General features: G+C 40.1%; 1 protein-coding gene across 1 annotated transcript in view; it reads right to left on the bottom strand.

Annotated features, from left to right (window-relative positions):
- LOC108699432 (calsequestrin-1) overlaps window positions 1–24,573 on the bottom strand; it is a 58,282-nt gene extending 33,709 nt beyond the window's left edge. The window contains exons 1-2 of the mRNA XM_018231511.2: window positions 24,050–24,573; window positions 13,655–13,739 (exon numbers count right to left, since the gene is read on the bottom strand). Of these exons, the coding sequence (XP_018087000.1) occupies window positions 13,655–13,739; window positions 24,050–24,292 (328 nt within the window). The 5' untranslated portion in view covers window positions 24,293–24,573. The remainder of the gene's footprint in view (window positions 1–13,654; window positions 13,740–24,049) is intronic.
- Window positions 24,574–25,996: the final 1,423 nt, after the last annotated feature.

Here is a 25,996-nt window from a genome sequence, read left to right as displayed (position 1 = left end):
CCCATCCTGGGGCAGATCTGGGCCTATGTGGGACAACAGGGAATATAGGCTGACCGGGGGCAATATGATATGCTGTCTGTCTATCCCTATCTATCTATCTATCTATCTATCTATCTATCTATCATCTATCTATCTATCTATCTATTTATCTATCTATCTATCTATCTATCTATCTATCTATGAACTATCTATCTATTATCTACCTCTATCATCTATCTATTATCGTTTATATCTATCTATCTATCTATCTATCTATCTATCTATCTATCTATCAATTATCTATCTATCTATCTATCTATCTATTATCTATCTCTATCATCTATCTATTATCAGCTATATCTATCTATCAATTATCTATCTATCTATCTATCTATCTATCTATCTATCTATCTATCTATCTATCTATCTCTATCTATCTATCTATCTATCTATCTATCTATCTATCTATCTCTCTCTCTCTCTCTCTCTCTCTCTCTCTCTCTCTCTCTCTCTCTCTCTCTCTCTCTCTCTCTCTCTCTCTCTCTCTCTATCTATCTATCTATCTAATCTATCTATCTATCTATCTATCTATCTATCTATCTATCTATCTATCTATCTATCATCTTTCTCCAATACGTCAGAATGGCTGAAAGGAATCCAAGTGGCAGTCAGATATAGATTGGCAGTTATTTATCTTTCATGTTATTGCTTGTTGGGATGTAATGAGAGTGGTCAGTGCTGCGCTGGGTGGCATACATGCAGGGGAACCTTTACTTCAGTTATTACATGGAAATATAATTTACTAGCCTGCAAGCTCCAGGGACAAGGATATTTGGAATAACTAAAATTAGCCTATCAAGCCAAAAAACACAAGCATATTTTGGTAAATCATCCAGCTGGGCAGATTGTGTCTCCAGATCTGTTGGCAGACCAGCCCAAAATCCCTTCATCAAGTAAAAATATTTGATCAGATGGGTAATTTATACTTGGATAAATAAAAGCTTTGTACAAGCTAGCGCAGGTTTACTGAATCAATAGAAGACTGAAGCCAAGTATAGAAAGTGAATTATTATTATTATTATAAGTCTCTGAGGGGTTCTGTGACCATATAAAGACACAAGGCTGCAGGCTGAGTTATACAGGGAACTCTGAGTATCACTCATGTATTATAAGGGATAATGTACCCCCTACTGTAAATAAGGATATTAGAAGTCACTGAGGGGTTGTTCTGTGACCATATAAAGACACAAGGCTGCAGGCTGAGTTATACAGGGAACTCTGAGTATCACTCATGTATTATAAGGGATAATGTACCCCCTACTGTAAATGATAAGGATATTAGAAGTCACTGAGGGGTTGTTCTGTGACCATATAAAGACACAAGGCTGCAGGCTGAGTTATACAGGGAACTCTGAGTATCACTCATGTATTATAAGGGATAATGTACCCCCTACTGTAAATGATAAGGATATTAGAAGTCACTGAGGGGTTGTTCTATGACCATATAAAGACACATGGCTGCAGGCTGAGTTATACAGGGAACTCTGAGTATCACTCATGTATTATAAGGGATAATGTACCCCCTACTGTAAATGATAAGGATATTAGAAGTCACTGAGGGGTTGTTCTGTGACCATATAAAGACACAAGGCTGCAGGCTGAGTTATACAGGGAACTCTGAGTATCACTCATGTATTATAAGGGATAATGTACCCCCTACTGTAAATGATAAGGATATTAGAAGTCACTGAGGGGTTGTTCTGTGACCATATAAAGGCACAAGGCTGCAGGCTGAGTTATACAGGGAACTCTGAGTATCACTCATGTATTATAAGGGATAATGTACCCCCTACTGTAAATGATAAGGATATTAAAAGTCACTGAGGGGTTGTTCTGTGACCATATAAAGGCACAAGGCTGCAGGCTGAGTTATACAGGGAACTCTGAGTATCACTCATGTATTATAAGGGATAATGTACCCCCTACTGTAAATGATAAGGATATTAAAAGTCACTGAGGGGTTGTTCTGTGACCATATAAAGGCACAAGGCTGCAGGCTGAATTATACAGGGAACTCTGAGTATTACTCATGTAATATAAGGAACACACACACATTTTACATTTACAGGTTATTATGGCTCTTATGTATTATACTATATATATATATTTGGCCATTAAATTTCACTCACTCTGGCAAAAGAAACTTGTATTACAGTGTATGTATCCATTAGTCAGACGAACTCTCCTGTGTAATACACTTTATTCACCCACCTCTCATTACCCTCTTAGTAAAAACACTGCCAGAAACAACAGATTCTGCCCACAGACACACAGACGGATTGGCTCTCCCACACACTGTTTATCAGAACGCCAGTCAGCTCACCTCTCTAATTACTATCCAGTGCAGGAAATCATTACTTTATCCACTGAGCCAGGTGCAAATAAATAAATAGAAATGAGGGTTTTTTTTTTAAAAAAAAATTTACATTCTATTTCTCTTTCCGGGTATACAACTCCAAGTGCGCAGTAGGATATTACAAGGTGCCTGCTTACAAAGGAACACTTAGGCCTGATTCTATAGATGAGAAATAAGTCAGTGTGTAAAGGTAATGTGGAAATGCTCTTTCACTTTAAGAATAAACAAGCCAGACAGTAGGTAATTATGATAATAATCACTGATACAGATCAAATGAGTGTCCACAAATAACAAAGTTAAGTATCAAAAATAAGAAGAGAGTCCTGGAGGTTAAGTCCCTTCTTCTTATTTTTGATACTTAAGGTGGAAATGTTAATACACAGGGCAGCTTCCGACAGATAAACTGAGATTTGTCAGCCTGGGGTCTCACAATTCTGGGCACTGCACAAAGCTCTGTTACAGTAGGAATTTTGTACAGGTATGGGACCTTTTATCCAGAATGCTCGGGACCTGGGGTTTTTCCAGATAATGGATGTTTCCGTAATTTGGATCTTTCTCCCTTAAATCTACTAGAAAATCATATAAACATTAAATAACACCAATAGGCTGGTTTTGCTTCCAATAAGAATTAATTATATCTTAGTTGGGATCAAGTACAAGCGACTGTTTTATTATTACACAGAAAAAGGAAATCATTATTGGATAAAATGGAGTCTATGGGAGACAGACTTTCCGTAATTCGAAACTTTCTGGATAATGGGTTTCTGGATAAGGGATCCCATACCTGTAGTAATCATTTATTTTCCATCTGATTAAAACAAGATGGCAAGCAGCACGAGGAAACTAGATCCAGGTCACTATTTCTCCAGTTTTTTCAATTATCTCTTTTCAACTACCTTTCTATCTTTCTTATTGTTCTACTCCAACTATTTCACATTAAATTGGTATACAGTTTAGTCGCTATTTGTAGTTGCATATGTATGAATAACCAACAACACAATATATGTGAACTGCTATACATTGAGAAATGTCACGATCGATACCATATACACCCTACAATGTATTTCGATGACCGTGTTTATTGTTCAAAGATGTACCTTACTGTGCTCCAAATAAAAAATCATCGGATCATTTTTCTTCTCATTTAAGGAAACTCCCAACACACTGCCGTTTAGGGGCAGATTTATCAAAGATCGAGGTGAATTTTCGAATGAAAATTCGCATTTTGAGCTATTTTTTGTGTATATAGACTAGGGAATAGTCCAGATTCAATTCGAATTTGAAAAAAATTTGAAAATTCAAATATTAAAATGTACTGCCTCTTTAAAAATTCGACTTCAACCACTCGCCATCAAAAACCTGCTGTTTTAGCCTATGGGGGACCTCCTAGAAGCTATTTGGAGTCAATTGGTAGACTTTGAATAAACTTTGGGGAAAAACTTTGAATCGAATTTGATCTAATGCACGATTCCTTCGATTTGAACTATTCGAATTCATCCAAATATGGACCTATTCGATCGAAAACGGATCTATTCTACCAAAAAAAATCTTCGACTCAATTTCGGTTGGTCTTTTTGAATTCAAATTTCGACGTTCTTTCAATTCAAAATTCGACCCTTGATAAATATGCCCCTTAGTGTATAACTTGTATTTATATTATTTTTGCCAAAGTGCATAACCTGCATTTATCAACATTGAACCTCATTTTCCAGTTTGCTGCCCAGTTTTCCAGTTTAGACAAATCACTTTGCAAAGTGGCAGCATCCTGCATGGAACCTATAGTTCTGCACAATTTAGTATCATCTGCACAAATAGAAACAGTACTTTCAATGGCCACCTCCAGGTCATTAATAAACAAGTTGAAAAGCAAGGGACCTAGTACAGAGCCCTGCGGTACTCCACTAACAACACTGGTCCAATTAGAAAATGTTCCATTTACCACCACTCTTTGTAGTCTATCTTTTAGCCAGTTCTCTATCCAGGTACAAATACTATGTTCCAGGCCAGCATTCCTTCATTTAACCAGTAACCTTCTTTGTGGCACTGTATCAAATGTTTTAGCAATGTCTAAGTAGATCACATCCACTGCCATCCCAGAGTTGAGGCTCCTGCTCACCTCCTCATAAAATGCAATTAAATCAGTTTTGCAAGATGTTATGCATAAAACCATGGTGGCAGACTAATAGTATTGTGATTTCAATTTTCCTACAACTGATGTCAGACTAACAGGGCTATAGTTTTCAGGCTGAGAATGGGTTCCCTTTTTGAATACTGCTACCTCAGTAATTTGCCAGTTTCTCTGCACCATGCCAGACCTGAATGAATCCTGAAAAATCAAGCAACGGCTAAGCTTGTTTAGTACCCATCCAGTCCCATGACAAATAACAGTTCAGAATCTCTTTTTCCCTGCTCTCATCAACCAACTGGCCTCCTTCTGATAATAAGGGTTTCATAATTTTTTGCTTCATTTTAATACTATTTACATATATAAAAAATATTTTTTAATTCATTGTACTCCTTGCTGCAATATATTTTTCCACCTCTATTTTAGCTTGTCTGATACCTATTTTGCATCCTATTGTACTCAATAAAAATGTCAAGTGTCCCAGCTGACTTAAAGGGGTGGTTCACCTTTAAGTTACCTTTTGCTATGTTATAGAATGACTAATTCTATAAGCAACTTCTCAATCTGTCTTAATTTTGTATTTTTTATAGTTTTGCCTTCTTCTTCTGAATCTTCCCAGATTTCAAATAGGAATCCCTTACCCCATCTAAAAACAAATGCTCTGTAAGGCTACAAATGTATTGTTATTGCTACTTTTTATTACTCGTCTTTCTATTCAGTCTCTCTCCTATTCATATTCCAGTCAGTGCATGGTTGCTAGGGGAATTTGGACCCTAGTAACCAGATGGCTGAAACTGCAAACTGAAGAGCTGCTGAATAAAAAGCTAAATAACTCAAAAAACACAAATAATAAAAAATTAAAACCAATTGCAAATTGTCTCTGAATATCGCTCTTTACATTATTCTAATAGTTTATTAATAAGGTGCCTTAAAAGCACAATTGTCTTACCAACCTCAACCCCAAAACTTGTATCAGACCATAAAGGTTCTGCTTTGTGTTGTCTTTCCTTGCTTACAAGTGGAATATACTGACATGTATATTTATTTAGCAACATTTTAAAGACAGTCCATTATGCTTCAGTGAACAATGAAAAAAGCCCTTCCCAGTGAACATTGCTCAGAGATGCCCTTATACTGGCTAACATTTAGTGTTTTAGTTACTCCTTTATAGAGGTGTCTCTGCAACAGAATCTCAAAGGAGAACATATAATGATCGCTATTCCTAAATGCCCCTCACCCACACAAATGCTAGAGATGAGTTTGACATTACTAATTCTCACCAGATCCAAAAGAGAATCATTCCTAGTAGATTGCCGAACTTCCTGAAATAAAAGGTTGTCATTTAGCATATCTACAAACCTGCTAGCTTTATCTGACTTGGCTGCCCCATTATTACAGTCAATGTCTGAATAACTCAAGTCACCCATAATAATAACTTAACCTAGTTGTGAAGCCTCCTCCATTTGTAATAACAGTTGGGCTTCATTTTCCTCACTTTATGGGATACAAATGAAGCTGAGTAGTGCAAGATGAGTCAGTAGGGCAACACATGCAAAAGACAGACGAGTAAGGTGAAAACAGAAGGACAAAATAGACCAGTAGGGTAAGATAATGACAGTAGGAGAAGATGGACCAGTAGGGTAAGATAATGACAGTAGGACAAGATGGACCAGTAGGGTAAGATAATGACAGTAGGACAAGATGGACCAGTAGGGTAAGATAATGACAGTAGGACAAGATAGGGCGGTAGGGTAAGATAATGACAATAGGACACAATAGAGGCAGTGGTATAAGATAATGACAGTAGGACAAGATGGGGGCAGTAGGGTAAAATAATGACAGTTGGACAAGATGGAGGCAGTAGTATAAGATGATGACAGTAGGACATAATGGAGGCAGTAGGGTAAGATAATGACAGTAGGACATGATAGGGTAATAGGGTAAGATAATGACAGTAGGACATGATGGGGTTGGTAGGGTAGATAATGACAGTAGGACAAGATGGACCAGTAGGGTAAGATAATGACAGTAGGACAAGATAGGGCGGTAGGGTAAGATAATGACAATAGGACACAATAGAGGCAGTGGTATAAGATAATGACAGTAGGACAAGATGGGGGCAGTAGGGTAAAATAATGACAGTTGGACAAGATGGAGGCAGTAGTATAAGATGATGACAGTAGGACATAATGGAGGCAGTAGGGTAAGATAATGACTGTAGGACATGATAGGGTAATAGGGTAAGATAATGACAGTAGGACATGATGGGGTTGGTAGGGTAGATAATGACAGTAGGACAAGATGGAGGCAGTAGGGTAAAATAATGACAGTAGGACAAGATGGAGGCAGTAGGGTAAGATAATGACAGTATGACAAGATGGAGACAGTAGGGTAAGATAATGACAGTATGACAAGATGGAGACAGTAGGGTAAGATAATGACAGTATGACAAGATGGAGGGAGTGGGGTAAGATAATGACAGTAGGACATGATGGGGGCAGTACAGTAAAAAAAATGACAGTAGGATATGATAGGGGGCAGTAGGGTAAGATAATGACAGTAGTGTTGTCCAACTTGTGGTAGTTCAGAGAGGTTGTTTTTTAGACCAAGACATCTCATTTCTCCTGTTAGTTACTATCTGAAGTGTCACAATTTACCAGAGAGGGAGAGTTATCACAGAAGGGCTAATATATAATGAGGCTGTAGAAAGGCAGAGTGAAAGAGTGGCTTATAGAAGAAGAGACAATGCCAGAAAGAGATAGACAGAAAGAGACAGATGAAGTGAAATGGTCAAATAGGGAGAGAGATGGAGGCTGTTAGAACGAGAGAGATTGCAAGAGAGGTAAAAAGAGGGACTGTTTAAAGGGGAGAGATTGATGGAAAGGGTCTGATATATAATAAGAGAAGTTGTTATAAAGTTAGGACTGCTATGCACAGGCAATGTACAAGAGGCAGAATATTTGCTGGGAATATCAGTGTCAGATGAAATGGCTGCCATTGCTATTATTCTGACTAATGAGCCTGCTTTAGTAGATTTATGACCGACAGGTATTTCTGGGCCACTTAGGGCAAGTGACAGTTGGAGTGGCTGTTGCCGCTGTCTGTGCTAATCACTCTCTGGTGGTGCCCTGTTAGCCACTGATGATAATGACCCCTATAGAACAGATATCAGACTTGTCAGGATCCCATTTATGTCACTGTCAGTGCTAATTGCTCAGCCTCTTAATTATGCTAATGAGAAGCGGCCATTGAAGCTGGGAGGATGAAGAGGATGTAAGTGTGGCGGGAACAGGGAGGGAGTGAGACAATAGGCCTGAGGGTCATATACACTGCAGATGCAGGGAGTATTATACAGTATTATTCTAGAAGTAGTGGAGTAACTAGCAGGGAGTAGTAAAAAATTACAAAACAGGGAAAAATTAGCAAAATGCATAGAAGTCAGTTTTTACGTGCAACAATTTTTCTCACTCCAAATTCGCTCATTATGGTGACTTTTTTGTCCTAATGCATTAAAGTCCATGAGCTTTTTTTTTCATGTGGGCATTTTTTCTCTGCAAATTTTCCACGGCAAATTTTTGCTGCAGTTTTGTGAAAAAACTTTGCTTTGCTCATCACTAGCAGGGAGTAGCAGTATGAGGACTTACACACAGAACATCCTACGGCCCCTGGAAAGATATATAATGGGCAGGTTAGAAAAACTGGTCCAGACAAGGGCCACATCTGCATGTTGTGTCCTCTTCCAACAGGTCCCCATGATTGACCAAATCAGACACAGACCCTTCATTTAGCCACATCGGCAATCAAGCAGATCTTTAGGTGTGTATTGCTCCAGAGAGGTTTGTTCCGGCCCTTATCCTACACCTAACTGTCCTATTTATCATCATTATGTAGGAAGGAAGGAACGTGGCTCGCTGAAGTGAAAGAGATTTATGGCTCTTGCAGGCTCATTAAGTCAGATCTGAGTTTCATAATGAAAGCTTTGTGATGGGCCACAAGTCCTTATCCATAGGCCCAGCATAATGTGGCATCAATGAGAGGCCTCTAGAGCACTCAGGCTTCCATCTTAATCAGTCACAGTCAGTAAATAGCACTTAAGAACCCCGATACTACAGGCAACTGTCCCTTTCAATAAACACAAGGTAAGGCCAATAATGTGTCGTTTACACAGGGGTTGTACTTCCCAGGCACAGAAATGCTTAGTGACGTTTGTTAACCCTTTAGAGGCCATGCATCGCAACAACTACTGTGTCCAACAACTTGAGATCCCGCCTATATTTGAAACACACTAAAGGTCGAAGTGAAAATTCGAATTTTTAAATTGTACTTTTTGGTTAAAACTTTCAAATTCGAATTGTGAATTATCCAAACTCGATTCGAGTTTTAATTTGAATTTCAATATTTATCATACTCTGACCCTTTAAGAACTCGAATATGACTATTCGCCACCTTAAACCAGTCGAATTGCTGTATAAGTCAATGGGAGAGGTCCAGGGATCAACGCAACCTTCCTGGCATTTGAGTTTTTTTCTGAGAAAAAAATAGAATTGAGTTTTTTAAATTCGATTTGAGCTTTTCTAATTCAAACCGAATTCGATTCATCTGAGTTTAAAAAATTTGATTCAAATAATAAATTTCCATTGGTCGAATTTCTGGGAGTTTATAAAAAAACTCATGAATTCGAAATTCGACCCTTGATAAATGTGCCTCCCCGAGTGTAGAAGGAAGGGAAGTCATCTTGGGGTACACTAGGCGTGAATATCTCCCAATGGTGGTTAAATTAGGTGGTTGGAAAGCAGCCATCTTGGGGCACATTATATATTAAGCAGGAAAGTTCAGCCTCAAGAATATTCATTTGTGGGTAACTTTGGGGCACACCAAGTATGGAAATGATAAAAGTGTTATGCTGGTTCAAACTAGCAAAGTAGTGGGAAAAGATGTTGGTAAACTTTTGGAGCAGGAAATGATGCCATCTTTGGGCCTACTCAGTATGGATGAGGAAAATGCATGTGTAGATATGATGGTGCCCCTTGGTGTGCGGCAGGCAATCTCTGGGTGCACGAGCAATGATTATACTTGGGCATCATGATCAGGACCACATTGTTCAGAGACATCCACTTGCATTGCCCACGCTACAGCTGCCCACAAATGATCCCACAGAGAGAAAAGAACTTGTTTGTTTCCATTCTCATTGGCTCCCTCTCTTCTCTCTCTCTCTCTCTCTCTCTCTCTCTCTCTCTCTCTCTCTCTATCATTTCCTAATCTGCTTTTCTTTCTGTGTCAAAATAGCATCAAAAGTGATTCATCCTCAGCGGCACCTGTGAGAGACGCATTTGCATTTCCCTTTCATACACCCTTACATATTGTACATGTTGCGCTGTAAGCACTGCTTTGGTGCGTGACACTTCCATATTCTTGGAAATCCCAAAGGGACGCGTGACAAGGAGCCTTCGCCTCTCACAGAATGTTCTACCTTTGTTTTCTTTCCCACCGTCACATAGATATGAGACCACTGGCCTGTGGATAGTTCTACTATAGCTGGATAGAGTAACGTCCCCTTGACCCATCCAATAATCACTTGATTTCATTAGAACCCAATGTGTGTGAGTTCTAATGTATTTACTCAGGTATCTACATCTGATATATATCATAGCCAGTCAGTTCATCTGCATCACCCTAAAGTCTTTAGTTGGAATGAGTCTTTAGTAGAACCAAACTGAGCAAGAATGTCCAAATTGCATTCAATGGGACCTTTGGACCCTTAAGGTTGCCCATAAACCTTACCAAATTGGACCATCAACATTCTTGGCCTAAACCAGGATGATCGGACCTTTTAAATGGCTCTTACTGGGGACTATGGGGGCCCATTAAGGGGAAGAGAGTGAAAAAGTTGTTTGAGAGGAGGAATGGAATATATAGCAGCAGGTCTCCTTTTGGGGAAGCTTAGCCTACCTATAGTTTCATTATTCTCATCCTGATGCATATCACAGGCAGTCAGTCCAGCTCCACTCACCCTAAAGTCTGTAGTGGGAACAACTCTTTAGTAGAACCAAACTGTGCAAAAATGTCCAAATTGCATTCAGTGGGACCTTTGGATCCTCAAGGTTGCCCAAAAACCTTACCAAATTGGACCATCAACACACATGGCCAAAACCAGGATGATCAGCCCAAAAACCTTACCAAATGGTACCATCAACACACTTAGCCAAAACCAGGATGATCAGACCTTTTAAATGGGTCATAATGGGAACATATGGATACCCATTAAGGGGAGGAGAGTGAAAATGTTTTTTTTTGGGGAGGCTAGGCCTACCTATAGGTTCTTTATTCTTCCCCTATCAACCCATCCAAAGAGGAAGCCATCAATGATCTAATGCGGTCCTTGTCTGATGATATTTGCAAACATGGCAGTAGATATGTTGCTGATTTTATTTTCCAGATATTTGTTCCCTGCACATGGCCAATAAGCTGCTGAGTCTGTAGAGTCGGCAACTTGTCTAGGTCTGCATATGGACACCTTATGAATAAGTGAAAGTATCTCTCAATCTATCCATATAACCAGTGCTGAGTCTAATTAACACTAGAGCAGTATTATTTTGATGGCAAGCTCTAAGGATTCGTGCCGTGGTTTCTTTGGCAAGAATTACCTACAGTAATGAAGCCATATTTGCGTGGCTGGGGTTAGCACAACCTGCACTGTTAGTACCTCGGCTTCTACCTCCCTCCTGTCTGACTAAACACTGTGTTCCCCATGCACATTACTCAGTCCTCGCAGCCCCCACCCCTGTTAGTAGAATAGATGTCGTCATGGAAACCGGCCGCTTCTCTTTTAACTTTAATTGCTTTTAGCGCTTAATGTCTTTAACCTATTCACTCAGTTGGCTTGTTTGTGAAGTTGATTTAAAAAAATTCACAATACACAGTTTTCTGGGAGTTAATAATAATTTATCTTCCCTCTTTGCTTCTCAAGCAATTTGTCTGCTGGGGCAACAGGTTGGCTAAATAAACCATCTCAGCCATTCTTGGCCACCCAAAGTGAATCCTTCTCCAATCGTTATAAGTTTTAAAGGTGAAATCAGCTATTTAAGATACACTGTATTATATAACAGAGGTCAATATAATCGGAAAATAGACAGAAAAGTTATCCTTGTTGTCTCCATCTTGTTCTACTGTCTCCATCTTGTTCTACTGCCTCCATCTCTACTATGTCCATCTTGTCCTTCTGTCTGTCTTCTCTTACTGTTGCCATCTTAACCAACTGCCTCCGTATTGTCATAAGTCTTCACCATACTTTCTCCTACTCCTACTTTCTCCATCTTGTCCTGCCTTCTGCATCTTGTCCTACAGTCTCCACATTGTCTACATCTGGTACCACTATCTCTGTTATGTCTCCATCATGTCCAACCGTCTCTGTCTTCTTCTATTGTTGCCAACTTGCCCTTCTGTTGACATGTTAACCAACTGCCTCCATTTTGTCATAAGTCCGCACCTTATCCTAGAGTCTCCGTCTTGTCTTCTGCCTCTTGTCCTACTGTCTCTGCTTTGTCCTACAGTCTCCACCTTGTCCTAGGTTCTCCATCAGGTTCTACTATCTCTGCTTCGTCTACTTTCTCCATCATGTCCTACTGTCTCTGTCTTCTTCTACTGTTGCCATTTTGACCTACTGTTGACATCTTACTCAGCTGCCTCCATCTTGTTATAAGTCTCTACTTTGTCCTACTTTCCATCTTGCCCTTCTGTTGACATGTTAACCAACTGCCTCCATTTTGTCATAAGTCTGCACCTTATCCTACAGTCTCCATCTTGTCTTGTCCTCTGCCTCTTGTCCTACTGTCTCTGCTTTGTCCTACAGTCTCCACCTTGTCCTATGTTCTCCATCAGGTTCTACTATCTCTGCTTTGTCTACTGTCTCCATCATGTCCTACTATCTCTGTCTTCTTTTACTGTTGCCATTTTGACCTACTGTTGACATCTTAATCAGCTGCCTCCATCTTGTTATAAGTCTCTACTTTGTCCTACTTTCCATCTTGTTATACTGTCTCAGTCTTCTTCTACTATGGCAATCTTGCCCTACTGTTGAACATCTGTCTCTATTGTTGCATACAGACTCTACCTTGTCCTACTTTCTCCATCTGGTCCTACTGCCTCCATGTCCTACTTTCTCCATATTGTTCCCATTTTGTCCGCGGTCTCTGTCTTCTCCCACCAAATTGCCCTACTGTTGACATCTTATCCAACTGTCTTCACCTTGTTCTGCTTTTGACATCATGTCCTACTGTCTCCTCCTTCCCCTACTATCAGCATCTTGCCTTACTTTTAACACCATACCCAATCGCCTGAGGTCCCCAATGTATGTGAGGCCCAGGCCAGTAACTAATATTTGCAACCTGCTAAAATTTTGGGCCTATTAATGCAGAAATTAGAGAGTATGTATCCCAGTTGGAAGGTTGGTGCTGGAGAGAATATAAAAACAATTGCTGCCAGGGGATGATGGCATTTTTTTAGTTTAGCAACATCTAGAATGAGGGTTTCAGACTTAATTGGTTAAAAATTACATGGTGCTTTACGCTGCTTATTCTATGGCTTTACATATAAGAATGTATATGTTACCATACTGCAGCCTCAGAAAAGCTCCAATGCAATACATAGTCTCTCTGCTGGTTTCAGATTCCATGTACCCACCCTGTATGGGTTACTGCTGTGGGCAGTGTAAAATCCCAGGCTGAACATTGTTGCTGCTGTGGGCTACTCCAATCAAACAAATAAACACACAAAAAGAAAAATAAAGCTTCTTGCGGTTGCAAGAATTTGCCACGTCCCCTGCGTTCATACTATAACAATCTCTCAAACCTGGCAGAGTTTATAGTTAATGGCACTTTGGAGATGTGAAAAATTGTTCATGGAAGGGAGATCAAACAGAGAAAGAAAACAACAGAAAATTGCCCCGATAGATCTTTAAGAGCCTTTGCTCCTCTGACAAGCAGTTGACTCATTTATAAGTAAATTCAATGACACCCGACTGCCCCCTAGTGTTGGCAAATTAACTTTTAACTTAAAATACAGTTTAACAATATACATTAACTGGTTTAGCATTTCCTGGGATATAAATCCAGCTTAAGGCTATAGGGGCCACTCACCTAATTTTTTGGCCACAGCAGCATCTTTCTCAGAGTCGACTAAGCCAAATCCCACACCCTTATCTTCCAGGACTTGGGCAGCTAACTAGGAAAAAAGACGAGAAAAGGAGAGAGAGAGAGAAGGGGGAAAGAGAAAAAGGAGAATGTTTCAGGGCTGGAAAGATCAAATAAGACTATAGAGACATGCAAGAACACAGCAGCATTTCCCTTTGCACCCCATTCTAAAATCCCACACATCAAGCTATTGCTCCCATGATTCTGTTTAAAGAATGAAAAGGCAAATAATGCAGCTTTTAGGTAAGTACCAAGTAAGTCGCCTGGGTTCACAGCACCCCGCTATAAGGGAAACTTTGCCCTCAACCGAGAATACTCCCCAAAACTAGGGCAAGTGGTAGGAGCAGCCTGAAGGTCAACAAGGATGAAATTTGACATTGAATTTTTATTCCTCCTAAATAATTGAGGATTAGAGGGTAGAATTGATGGCATCAACATAAATGTACCATGGTAACTAAAGGTGGCCATACACTATAAGATCCGCTCGTTTTGCAAGGTCGACAAATGATCGGATCTTAACCCGATTTACCCACTAAAGGCTAGGCGATATCGGGTGAATCCAAATGTTTGGCCCTGGGGCCGAACGATTGGATTACAATGCCGATGCCTGATTTTTTGCCTGATATCGAGCGGGAGGACCCGTCGGTTGCCCCTGTATGGCCACCATTAGCTTTCTCTTTTGCCTATGCCACACACAGTACAGCAAAATCAAAGAGCGGTGGCACTGAAAGGGTAAAAGGAGGAACAGTCACAGCTAGCGCTAAACCAGCATCACTTCCCTTAAAACCACAGAAATGCAGAGTTTTAGCCTCAATTAAGGAATTATGGGTAGCTGTAGGCAGCCAATATCATTATGCCTCATGTGATCCTAGGATTGCCACCTCATCCCTTTAAAACCGAACACATATGGAAAACACAGCCTGCATGGCTAATTAGCAATTCATTTAGAAGCATGATACATAAATAGTTCAGTCTACAGCATGCATCTAAATACATTTGCTAATTAGCCATGTAGGCTGTGTATTCCATTTGTGTTTGGGTTTAATTGGGTGAGGTGGCAACTCTATGTGTTCCGTTACCCCCATGTTGGATTTATAATAGGGAAGCTCATAACTTTGAATTGATATAGATTGTACATCCTGCCACTAGGGGCAGTGACGTTCAGCAGCAGAGGAAAAGTACCGCTAACATCCTTGGAAAATGGCACTGCTGCAAAAGCTCGATGAATCAGCCCTCTTAGCATTCTTCTCACTCCCTTCTAGATAAATAACAGCACAGAGACGATTGTCTCCAACAATAGATCAGTGAGCTGGAAGGGTTCCAACCAGAAAACACTTAACAGTATTTATCTGTTTAAAAGCCTATATACTTATAAAAAGGCCTTCCAGGGGCATGAAAGAGTTAACCGGAGCCTCATTTTCTGCAAAGTGAACAGTTGCTGTTGTTTTCGATGAAAATGTAAAAAAAAATAACAGGAATAGTATGCAAATGAGCAGTGACACAAACAAGGAACATTTTGATCTTCCTTCTGCCTCTCACAGAACTTCCCTGACACTTTCCCAAATGTGCCAAAGCCCCCGCAGGCAGCGCTGTAGATTTGGTCGGAATCTGTGATAGAGAAACAGCAGCTGCTCGCTAGCATAGCATAGTGACACTAAACAGCACCTCTAGTGGTGATACATAGCTAATGTTCTTGTGATTATTAGTGTCCATGCCAAGGCAAAGCAAAAGTATTCCCCCAAAAACAAATAGAATATTCTAGTAACACAATAAAGCTGTGACAAAATAAAAAAGACTCCAACTTGACACCTCCAAGGTCCACATAAACATGTTAAAGAGGTGATTCACCTTTAAGTTTTAATATGTTATATAATGGCTAATTCTAAGCATCTTTTCAATTGGTCTTTATTATTTAATTTTTAGAGTTTTTGACTGTTTTGTCTTCTGACTGAGTTTTCAAATTTGGGGGTCACTGGCCTCATCTAAAAATGAATGCTCTGTAAGCCTATACATTTACTGTTGTTGTTACTTCTTATGCCTCAGATTTCTATCTAGACGCTCCCCCAAGTATATTCCAGTCTCTTATTCAAATCAAGTTATTGTTGCTAGGGTAATTTGGACTCTAGCAAACAAATGGCTGAAATTGCAAACTGGAGAGCTTCTGAATAAAAACCTAAATAACTCAAAAACACTAAGGGGCACATTTACAAAGCTCGAGTGAAGGATTCGAACTAAAAATCGTTCGACTATTCGACCATTCGATAGTCGAAGTACTGTCTCTTTAAGAAAAACTTCGACCCCCTAGTTCGGCAGCTAAAAGCTACCGAACTCAATGTTAGCCTATGGGGAAGGTCCCCATAGGCTTGCCTGTGTTTTTTTTGATCGAAGGATATTCCTTCGAAGTCGAACGATTTTAGTTCCTAGTCGAATATCGAGGGTTAATTAACCCTCGATATTCGACCCTTAGTAAATCTGCCCCTAAATATTAAAAAATGCAAACCAAATGCAAATTGTCTCAGAATATCACTCCCTACACTACTAAAAGTTCATTTAAAGGTGAACAACCCCCTTTAATACTGTCTAGAGCAGGACCAAGCACATCGGGTGTCCAAGGCAAGGTAGTTTGTCTGTTCTTGACACCAAACCCAGCGGAATTTCCCACTCCATTATGGGTTCTAACATCCACCCCTAGTTCCGACCTTGACACTGTCCTCTCTCAACGGGTCAACTTAGTTCCCCGTTAAATTCCACAACCATTAGTTTGGAAGGCCACATGATCAGATCATCCGATTTTGTGTTGGTGGCTGAATTGGGTAAAGATTCTTTTGTGTGATGCCCTCATCTAATGGTAAGATCTTTTCATGTATGCTCAGTTTGAGCTGTGATGCTACTAGATCACTAGATCATACTAGATCACTAGATCATCCACCCTTTGGTTAGGGTCCCCCCCCCCCTAACTTACATATATAGGAAATTATCAGTGTATCCGTCATTAAGTCATATTTTCAAATATATCTAGGTCAGCAAATATATATTTACACCAAAATCTTACCCTAACTTGCCTGTCAAGATGGACTTTTAGGTTTATCTAGAAGAGCAAATGACTATTCTAACCAGTTCCTTCCCTTGAGGATATTCCCCCTGCCACTGCTCCAAGTTTACCCCAGGAGGACAGCTCCATAGTTTGGGAGCCACTGAAAAAATATGGCAGCTCCCAGCAAATATATATACAAATATACAGAGAAGTAATGTTCAGTGAACATGAAAGACCTGATCATGGGTTTGAATTCTTTTCCAAAGTATTATACTCATATATATATATATATATATATATATATATATATATATATATATATAGTGAATAAAGTACCCCCCCCTCTTGTAAAATATGAGGATATTATAAGTTATCGAGGAGTTCCAGGACCATGGAACTCCGACTTCTAATATCCTCATATTTTGCAATAGGGGGTACTTAATTTAATATAATACACAAGTTTTAGTGAATCGCGGGACAGAAATGACATCACTAAGCTCCGGTTATAACTGATGACATCACTAAGCACCGTTTATAAGGATATCATTTACAGGATATTCATGGCTCTTGTATATTATATAATATATAATACACAAAAGCCATGAATATCTTGTAAATGATATCCTTATAAATGGTGAGTTCTGATGTCATCAGTTATAAACGGTGAGTTCTGATGTCATTTCTGTCACATGACTCACTGAAACTTGTGTATTATAATAAATAAAGTACCCCCAGTTGCAAAATATGAGGATATTAGAAGTTACCTCGGAGTTCCATGACCTTCGGCCTCCTGTTCTGATATGGTCATGAAACTCCTCGGTAACTTATAATATTCTTATAATTTACAAGAGGGGGTACTTTATTAACTATATATAATTTATAAACCGTGGGGGCAAGCTGAATTCCAAAAGGAAGTTGTCATACACCATATTGTACTCTGGATTCCATTGCATTACTAATTTTACCCTGGGATCGTGTGTTAGCAATGGTGAGACAAAAGGGATGCCTAATTTCTGAACAACCACCAAAGCCGCCATCATTTATGCATGTAACCCTTATTTCGATTTAAAGGGAAACTCCACCCAAAAACTTTTTTTTAACACTGAAAACATAATTGAATAAAGTGAATTTCCAGTATATATATTAATTATGCATGTTTAGTGGTCCTGCCCTTCTGGTTTAGTTACAACACAGCTCTCTTTTTTTTTTTTTTCTGAATTTGTTGGCAAAGGCTGTTGATTGATCCTATGAGAAGGCAAATCCACCCCCTGTTAGTTAGAAGCTGAAAATTAACTTGGGTGACTTCATGATATCAGGTAGCTCAGGACGTGTTGCCTAAAAGGGTGAAGCTACATTACTGTGAAACCCTATAAAGGCTCTATTTTTGATGTTCTGGGAAGGTACTGTAAGTTCAGGCTGAGGAGAGAGCCTAATACCACTTGGAGGCCATCTGGAGCAGGCAGGAGTTTGTCTCTAAATCAGCACTCCAGCCTGTAACTTAAGGAGTAGAGGAATGGGACGGGGGTGTTAATGTGAGGTCCAGCTCAACACTTCTCCTATTCCACCTCTGCTTCACTTGTAATAGCCCAACGTCTCAGCCCTTTCTTGGCTGCAAATATCTGGACCTCCCCCAATTGGTTGGCCACGGCTGCAGAAGGGAGGGTAACCTTATAAAGGTACAGGGACAGAATTAGGGAGAAGAGGTAAACTTAGTCTGGGTTTTAATCCAAGTATGAGCTCTTCCCTATGTTTAATTTAGAGCTGGAAGCACCATGAACAAATCGTGCTTTTTTTCTTTCCCTTAAAGGGTGATGTAAACCCAAGTATAAAATTGTGCCCAATGAAAGAAATTGCACATTTAAGCAATGTTCCAACATACTTTAATTACAAATGTTCAAAGGTTTTCAAGTTTTCTGCAGATATAATTGCTACTGAAAGCAGTATCTGTCTGTCCATGATGTGCTCTGCCTTGGATTTTGAAACAATGTAACAGAAGCAGCTGATTAACAGAACTGTGAAGAAAATATGCCAGGCTGACTTCTGCTACATTGTATCAAGACAAGAGAAATAGCTGCACACACACCACTTTCAACAGCATTTTCATGTTAAAACCATTGATTGTTTGTAATAAATGTATATTGGAAAGTTGCTTAGAATCACATTTTCTTTCTTCAGGTAACATTTTTAATGTGAGGTTTATATTCCCTTTAAATTTTGATATGGCTGCGTTACATGTCTGTGGCTGTGCACTCACTCTAAAAAACATGCTTTCTCAGTTAAAGGAAGCAAAGTGCAGATAGTAGAGTCAACCACTAGGGGCAGTTGATTAAATATATTTTATGAAATGGGAGGGAAAAATCTTGATCTCTGCTAAACGATTTTGAAAAGGGGGAGAAAGTTTTTGTTATAGTGGCATGGGTGGGGCCATTTGTTTGACAGAAAGGTGACCTCCCTTGCCTGTCAGTAGACCAATAGCAGTAGAGGGCACATACTGTGATGTGCCAGGAATCAACAAACAGTGACACCTCAAGTATCAGTTTACATTGTGGGCCAACGGTCTGAATCTGAAACAGTGATTTAAGATCTCCAGTTGGAATCCTCACACTGTACCTGCCAGGCTGTTATTGACTTCTGCTGGGGTGGTAATGGAATAAATCCTATCCTAATGGCATTGCCCTATCCTTAAAGGGCACCTATCACAGCCAAAATCAAACACATATTGACAATCTGACCAGTACAAGCTAAACACGTTTAATCAAACTACATATATAGTTTTTTGAAAAAACTGCAGGTTTTAAAAAAAATCCCTTACTTTGTCAAATGGGTTCTTTCACTGAGGGAGGCCATATTGAGACTCTAACAGAGACTCTAATATGCAAATTTCAGGAGCATGCTCAGATTGTAACACTGCTTTGAGTATTCTACCCAGAATGCCTTGTTTTAGTAAACTCCTCCACTAGAAGTATCCACTAGAAGTGCTGCCACCTGCTAACTTCCAGCAGGGGGCAGCACTACTGTACAGCAGCTAACACACAGGTTTGGCTGATTTGAAAATAGCTTAGAAGGGTTGATAAGCAAACAAGGAATTTGAACTGAGCATGTGCGAGATTTCAGAGCTACAATTGGCTGGGAAGATATAGGTAGGAGGAGCCAGTGAAATCCAAGATGCCTGCCTCAGCTAGAACTGCAGGGGAGATAGGGGAGATCTTGCAGAAGGAATAGTGAGCTGATCATTTACATTATACAAACAATTCTAACTGTTTTAAAAATCGGATTTCTTGAACTTTCACATAGTGTATTTACTTAGTAAATTATTTTGGTCATGATTGGTGCCCTTTAAGTTATTGATGTCTTTAGAGTCTGACCCCGTCTTATGCTCATCCATGTGAATGGAAATATATATATAATGCAAAATATATATAATATATAAATAAGCCATGCAGCCATACTGTAAAATGTGGGTGGGCAGTTGGTTCTATAAAACTTGCCGGGGCCACATTTAATCAGATATATAATTATACAAGATCCAATGGAATGATGATGGTGTGCATGAAAACTATTACCATGGAAAACTAAAGACCTTCATTAAATCTAGGTGGCATCTCACCTACTTAAGACTTTAAGACACTCCAACATACATTTATAGCAATGATTTCACTGGTTATGCAGCAATCAGGCTCAGGATCAAACAAACAAGAGAGAAATTCATTCAACTGAATCCTATGGGATGTATAAGTATGGAGAAAAGGGTAAGATACCTGATGAAGGGGGTCTAAGTGTCACCCTGAAATTTACCCAGTGCTCTGCTGTAATAGGAAGGGAGATGGCCCTATAAAATCAGTTGAGTGGATTAGTGTAGGTTTTCTTTAAACATTCAATTATTGAGCCACACATCTAACTCTTAGATGTACCCCCTCACTTGCCTCCTAACCTACGATGTTTAGGATGCAAGTGAGGCTGAATGAGCCTAAATGACTTGGGTCATGGGATATACTTTTCCTGTATATATGCATAGGGTTTTGGTAAACATACTCTTCTTCACCTTGACCCACCAAGCAGGTTACTTTGGACATTTCCAGAAGGTAAATGGGGCATGGTCTCTGGTCATACTTTTGCATGGCCTCTGAGAGCAGTCCATGTCAAGTAGCACATTGGGTTCTAGAGCCCAAAATGAATTACTGTATACAACATCTTTACCAGGCTGAAATGACAAGGCTCTGTGAACATCATCTGGTGGCATCAGCTAGTAGTTACTAACTACTTCATCTTCCCAGCAATGTAGATGGAGCAAAAGAGTAAGGGATTGTGTAATGCTTGTGATGGATTTTGACATAGACTTGGTGATGGAATGAGGTATTATACATGGGATTGATATGCTTGAATGCACCAAAATGTGTCCTTGTATGATACATGCAAGTTTTGCACAACAAGTAACCTTGAGCAGCTGTGTGAGCACTATTTATAGAGAGAATTAATGTCATTAAGCATTGAATGATAGCTAAATGTAGGGCGATGGCAAGGCACCAAACGCAGCCAGAGGTAATTTTAAATCAAGGAATGTAATGGCAACCGGATGAAATGATTCAGCAAGTTCCTTGGCACCCAAAGTATGAAAAAACATCAGAGGGTTCTGATTGGTTAACAAAAACACACACCACCTTCCACGAAGATGGCACTGTCTCCTGCCTGGTGTTCTGATTCTGAGCCTTTTTATAGGGCAGCAAAATAACCCGGGCCATTATGGAGATAATGATCCAGTCGGGCATATCTGACAAGGGGAATCCTGGACTGGACCAATATGACCCTAATGAGATGAAGTTAGTTGTCATCTTTAGTGCTCTGTTCCTAAACAGTTGGGTGGGGAGCAATTTAATTAAGTTTAAATTAAGTTCAGTGGTTATATTATGGAGCCTATCTGCATATATAACAGCAACAGCAATTTTGGGGGGATACTACATTCTGCAGCAGAAATCAGACGATGCTGCTGTCTCATTCATACCCTTTGAAAGATCCTGTGACTGGATCTGCTTACTTATCAACTGCCCTGATTTAGGCAGGAGAGCCCTGATTTGCTGATTTGAAGAGGGTCAGGGCATACCTTTAACTAGGTGGGGTTTCAGGCAGGTTAGGGCAGGTGTGACCTACAACATACCAATTTTTTTTTTCATTTTGGAAATTTGGAATATACGAGACTGCTGATGAGTGATACAACCACTTTATTATGGTGATGGCCTTGGCTACTCTGTGCACTTACATAGGAGCTGCCACATTGCTTCACTCTGCCTTTCCCATGAACTGCATTAGAGCAGCACAATTTATTTTTAACTACTAGATTTTGCCTGCCTGTTGAAGTGTATGGAAAACGGAGCCAAGCAAAATAACATCTCCTCCTCACATATATATGTGTGCCAATACAAAGAGAAGGAAACTTGCATACAATAAACTGAAACTTCGCTAGCGTTTGTCATTTTCGTTACTGCGCAAATTCACTAACGAACGCTGGCGTAGTTTCGCTAGTGTTACTTCGCACCCTTATGCCTGGCGAAGTTTCGCTAGCGAGGTAACTATGCAAATTCACTAACGCGCGCAGTGTACTGAACGCTACCTTTTACACTAGACTTCCTTCGCCACCTCAGACCAGGTGAAGCGCAATAGAGTAGATAGGGATTGTTTCAAAAAAAGTCAAAAATGTTTCTAAGTCCCAAAAAACGCTGGTGTGTTTTCTACATTATGGGTGATAGGCTGAAAAAGATCGAAAATTTTTTAGGGGCTCCCCTCCTTCCCCCCTACATTTCCTGACTCATGGCAACTTACCTAGACAGTGGGCACATGTGTAGGGCAAAATAAAATTTTTATTTGATGATTTGAAGGTTTTCTAGCCATTTGTAGTGCTGATACGTATTCCTCCATTGAAATTTGAATTTCGCGCCGTATGCAAATTAGCCTTCGCTAGCGTAACTTCGCTTTACTTAGCGAATCAACGCTAGCACAACTTCGCAACCTTACGCTACCCCTGAGCGCAACTTCGGATTTTAGTGAATTTGCGAAGCGCTGGCGAAACTACGCCTGGCGAAGTGTGGCGAAGTGCGGCGAAGTTACGCCTGGCGCAACTACGAATCTTAGTGAATTTGCCCCATGGACGTTAAACCAGTTTATAAATAGGCAAAATGTTCCCTTTAGAGAGTCATTTCATGCAAGTAAGTTTACTTTAGCCCGTCCCCTCCTCTCACTGCTGCCTGTGTCCCAGTCTTCCAGATTAGGAGGAGTTGAAAATGAATAAGGTTAAACCAGGAGGAAGAATCTCATTAAATATCTTCTTTGCCTCTCACAGAAGCTCTGAAGAACCATGGTGGTGAAATCCATAGTACAGTATTTTGTATACACAAAGAAGGGACAGAATAAGTTCCCACTAGCTCTAGTAAAAGGTCTCAGGTGGGTATTAATTCTACAGTACATGGTGTATCCCCCTATGAAGTATTGGAGTCTTTCTGTAGGAGTTTGATTATGGTGACTGTCCTCAGCAATACAACATTATGTTGACAAAGCAAATCTCTGCTGTTAGTATTAGTTACAATATGGCAAACAAGGCAGCATGCACCCATGTTCATCAAATATTCCCTTTATTAAGAGTCCCCCTAAATAAGTACTGTACTAGGCTGGTATATTGTTTTGAGTGCCTAGCTATCTATTCCTAAGCCACAGCTCCCAGCAGTCTCAGGTGCCCAATGGATTCTGGGAGTTGTAGTTCAGAAATAGCTGGCCAATGTTGAGTATAATGGAGCTCTGTGCTTGCTCTGAGTAAGAAGTGACATCCACACACATCCTTACATACATACCTAGGATGAACACGTCATCCATATCATTCCTATTTAGGTTTTAGTTGATCCAGAAGAAGACAAAGATCCCACAAACCGAGTCAAAGTAGTCCAGCCCCCAAATTGGCCTTATTCCTGGATCAAACCCCTACAATTTGGTTACAATCGTCCAAGTGGTGCTGTCATTTCTGACTTGCTGAAAATGGCATCCAACCCTTCCTTGAAGCTATCTATTGTATCTGCCAACATGACTTCTCCTAGGAGATCCTTGTTCCATTCTCACCGACTAAACGGTGCACTGGGCTATACAATATTTTAATATTATGATGTCTGCATGAGCATTGACCAGACCTAGGATAGGTGCACCAATCCTATTTCCAAGGGGTTAAGGACATGGTTTCCAGTTTGCTCCCTTATAGGGCTTTCTCCTATATTTAGAATAAGACGATGGGCTAGGAAACCTATTGAACACCTGCATGCATGGCTTTGTACCTCAAAGATCAGCTCCTCCATCTCAAATTGCCTTTGTGAAGCCTTGTCATCCTCAATTGGTTCATGGTACAGCAAGGCTAAAACGTCATACTTTTTCAGGGCGGCCTTGTAGTTTTTTAGGCTGATGTGGATTACTCTGTCCTCTCCATCATACTCGGGAAAATCTAGCCCGTCCTCTGCCCAGGCACCCAGGTTTGCCAGGGCGAGGCACAGAGCTGCCAGAACCAGCCACGGCCCCTTCATCCTCTCGCACGTTCCAAGTCAACAGGTCCCCTGAGAAGTCCAATTTAAATCAAAATCAAGGGGGGGGGAAGATAAAAGAAAAAAAATCCCTTCTCCGCCCCTTATAGGTAGAGGAAGTGTGTCTGGTTAACAAGTAGGTTCCTGGCTTTCTTGATGGGTCAGCTCCTCTCTCAATGGGGACTTGGGGTGCAGCTGCCGGAGCTGGAGTTGGGAGCGAGAGTCTGGGGAATAGTGGTAGTTACAGTCCCTGTGTTGAGGCACTGAAAAGCAAAGGCAGAACCTGAAACCAAGGCCATAAAAGAGGATGAGGGGGTTGGAGCAGAAGCTGTCTACCCTATCCCGACGGGCTTGGCACTCTGAATATTCGTCACTCACACCCCCTCCCTTGGGTTCCTCTCTATATATGTCTATATGAGATCGTTGTCTTAATATACACAGTAGTCTTCTTCATTTCCCCTATCAGCAGACACAGCAAAAGCAGCTCAGAGATAGGCAGTGACAACGGTGTCAGCAGCCTGCAGGCACCTAGAGGGTCACTGAGCCCAGAGAGATCTCAAAGTGAACCCAGAGTCTCACTGGGCTTCTTTTACACTTCAAGCGATAGTAGAGTGGACCCCATTTTGAGAGTGGGCATGTTTTTTTGTGTTCCTATGTAAAACTCCTTATCCTCTTTTATCAACAGTGAGGAAAGGGAATCGTGCTGCCTCAGGGCTTCTCTGGAGTTTTAAGAATGTCACCAATGTTCTGCCTAACGAAAAGGACTTGCAAAGGTTTTTATTTGAAAGCAACTGTTGGGTTTCATCAACTGCCAAAAAAGTTCCAACATGATCTCCAAAACAAACAATGTCAGTCTGTAATTTTGGGCGATGAGCCAAGACACTATGGCTTTTGTTTTTACTATGAAATCCAATTTTTTATGGGAAAAAAAACCCTCGAATTTTTTCGAAATTTTTTAGACCTCAAGGATGGTAAAAGTCTTAATCTGAAATCTCAGACATGCTGAGGTTGTATATAAATCAGTGGGAGAGGTCCCTATCCTATTTGGAAGTTTTTGTGGAAGATTCTAGTTTTGTCGGATAGTTTTGTTATTTAAATATTCAGATTTTGGTCTCCCCAGTGTCAACTATTCCATAAGAGCAGGTTAGGGCAGAAAAGAAATATATGCTGCACCCCAAAAATTTATATGGGCCCCCCTGAATAGTTTTAAAGGATAATTAATATAAAAATAAAAAGAATGCTTGACGAACTGTTTCTTTCAATCCTGTATGTGTAAAATAATTTTTCAGGAAGAAGTCCTGTTTTTTTAAAGCAGGGTGTTTGCTCTCAACTCTGCCATGTTCTTGTATTTGTTCTCTATTGTGTTCATTAAAGCCTTACATAATACATGTTCATAAACTACTCCCCAACACTTTCTAGAACATGTGCTAACTTTATGAAAATGCAGGTTTGGTGAATATTATGTGTACATGGGTATTTCCTTTGCAAAAGATGCAAATTTGAATAGCACTGTGCCCATACTGTAGATAGTAAATAAAGTATTTTATATTCTCAGTTGCTACTTTATTTACATAAAAACTAGAAAAACGTGATCGTGGTAAGGTGTGTAAAAAAAGAATGAATTTAAGATGAATTTAAGAAAAACACAAAAAATATATTGAATATCAAAAATACACCTCCCAATGACTGCCGTAGAAGCTTGCCAGG

This window comes from Xenopus laevis, chromosome 8L (assembly GCF_017654675.1).
Source record: "Xenopus laevis strain J_2021 chromosome 8L, Xenopus_laevis_v10.1, whole genome shotgun sequence".
Lineage (NCBI taxonomy): Eukaryota > Metazoa > Chordata > Amphibia > Anura > Pipidae > Xenopus > Xenopus laevis.
Note: the sequence above shows the minus strand (reverse complement) of the source record. Positions and strands in the feature narration are given on the sequence as shown.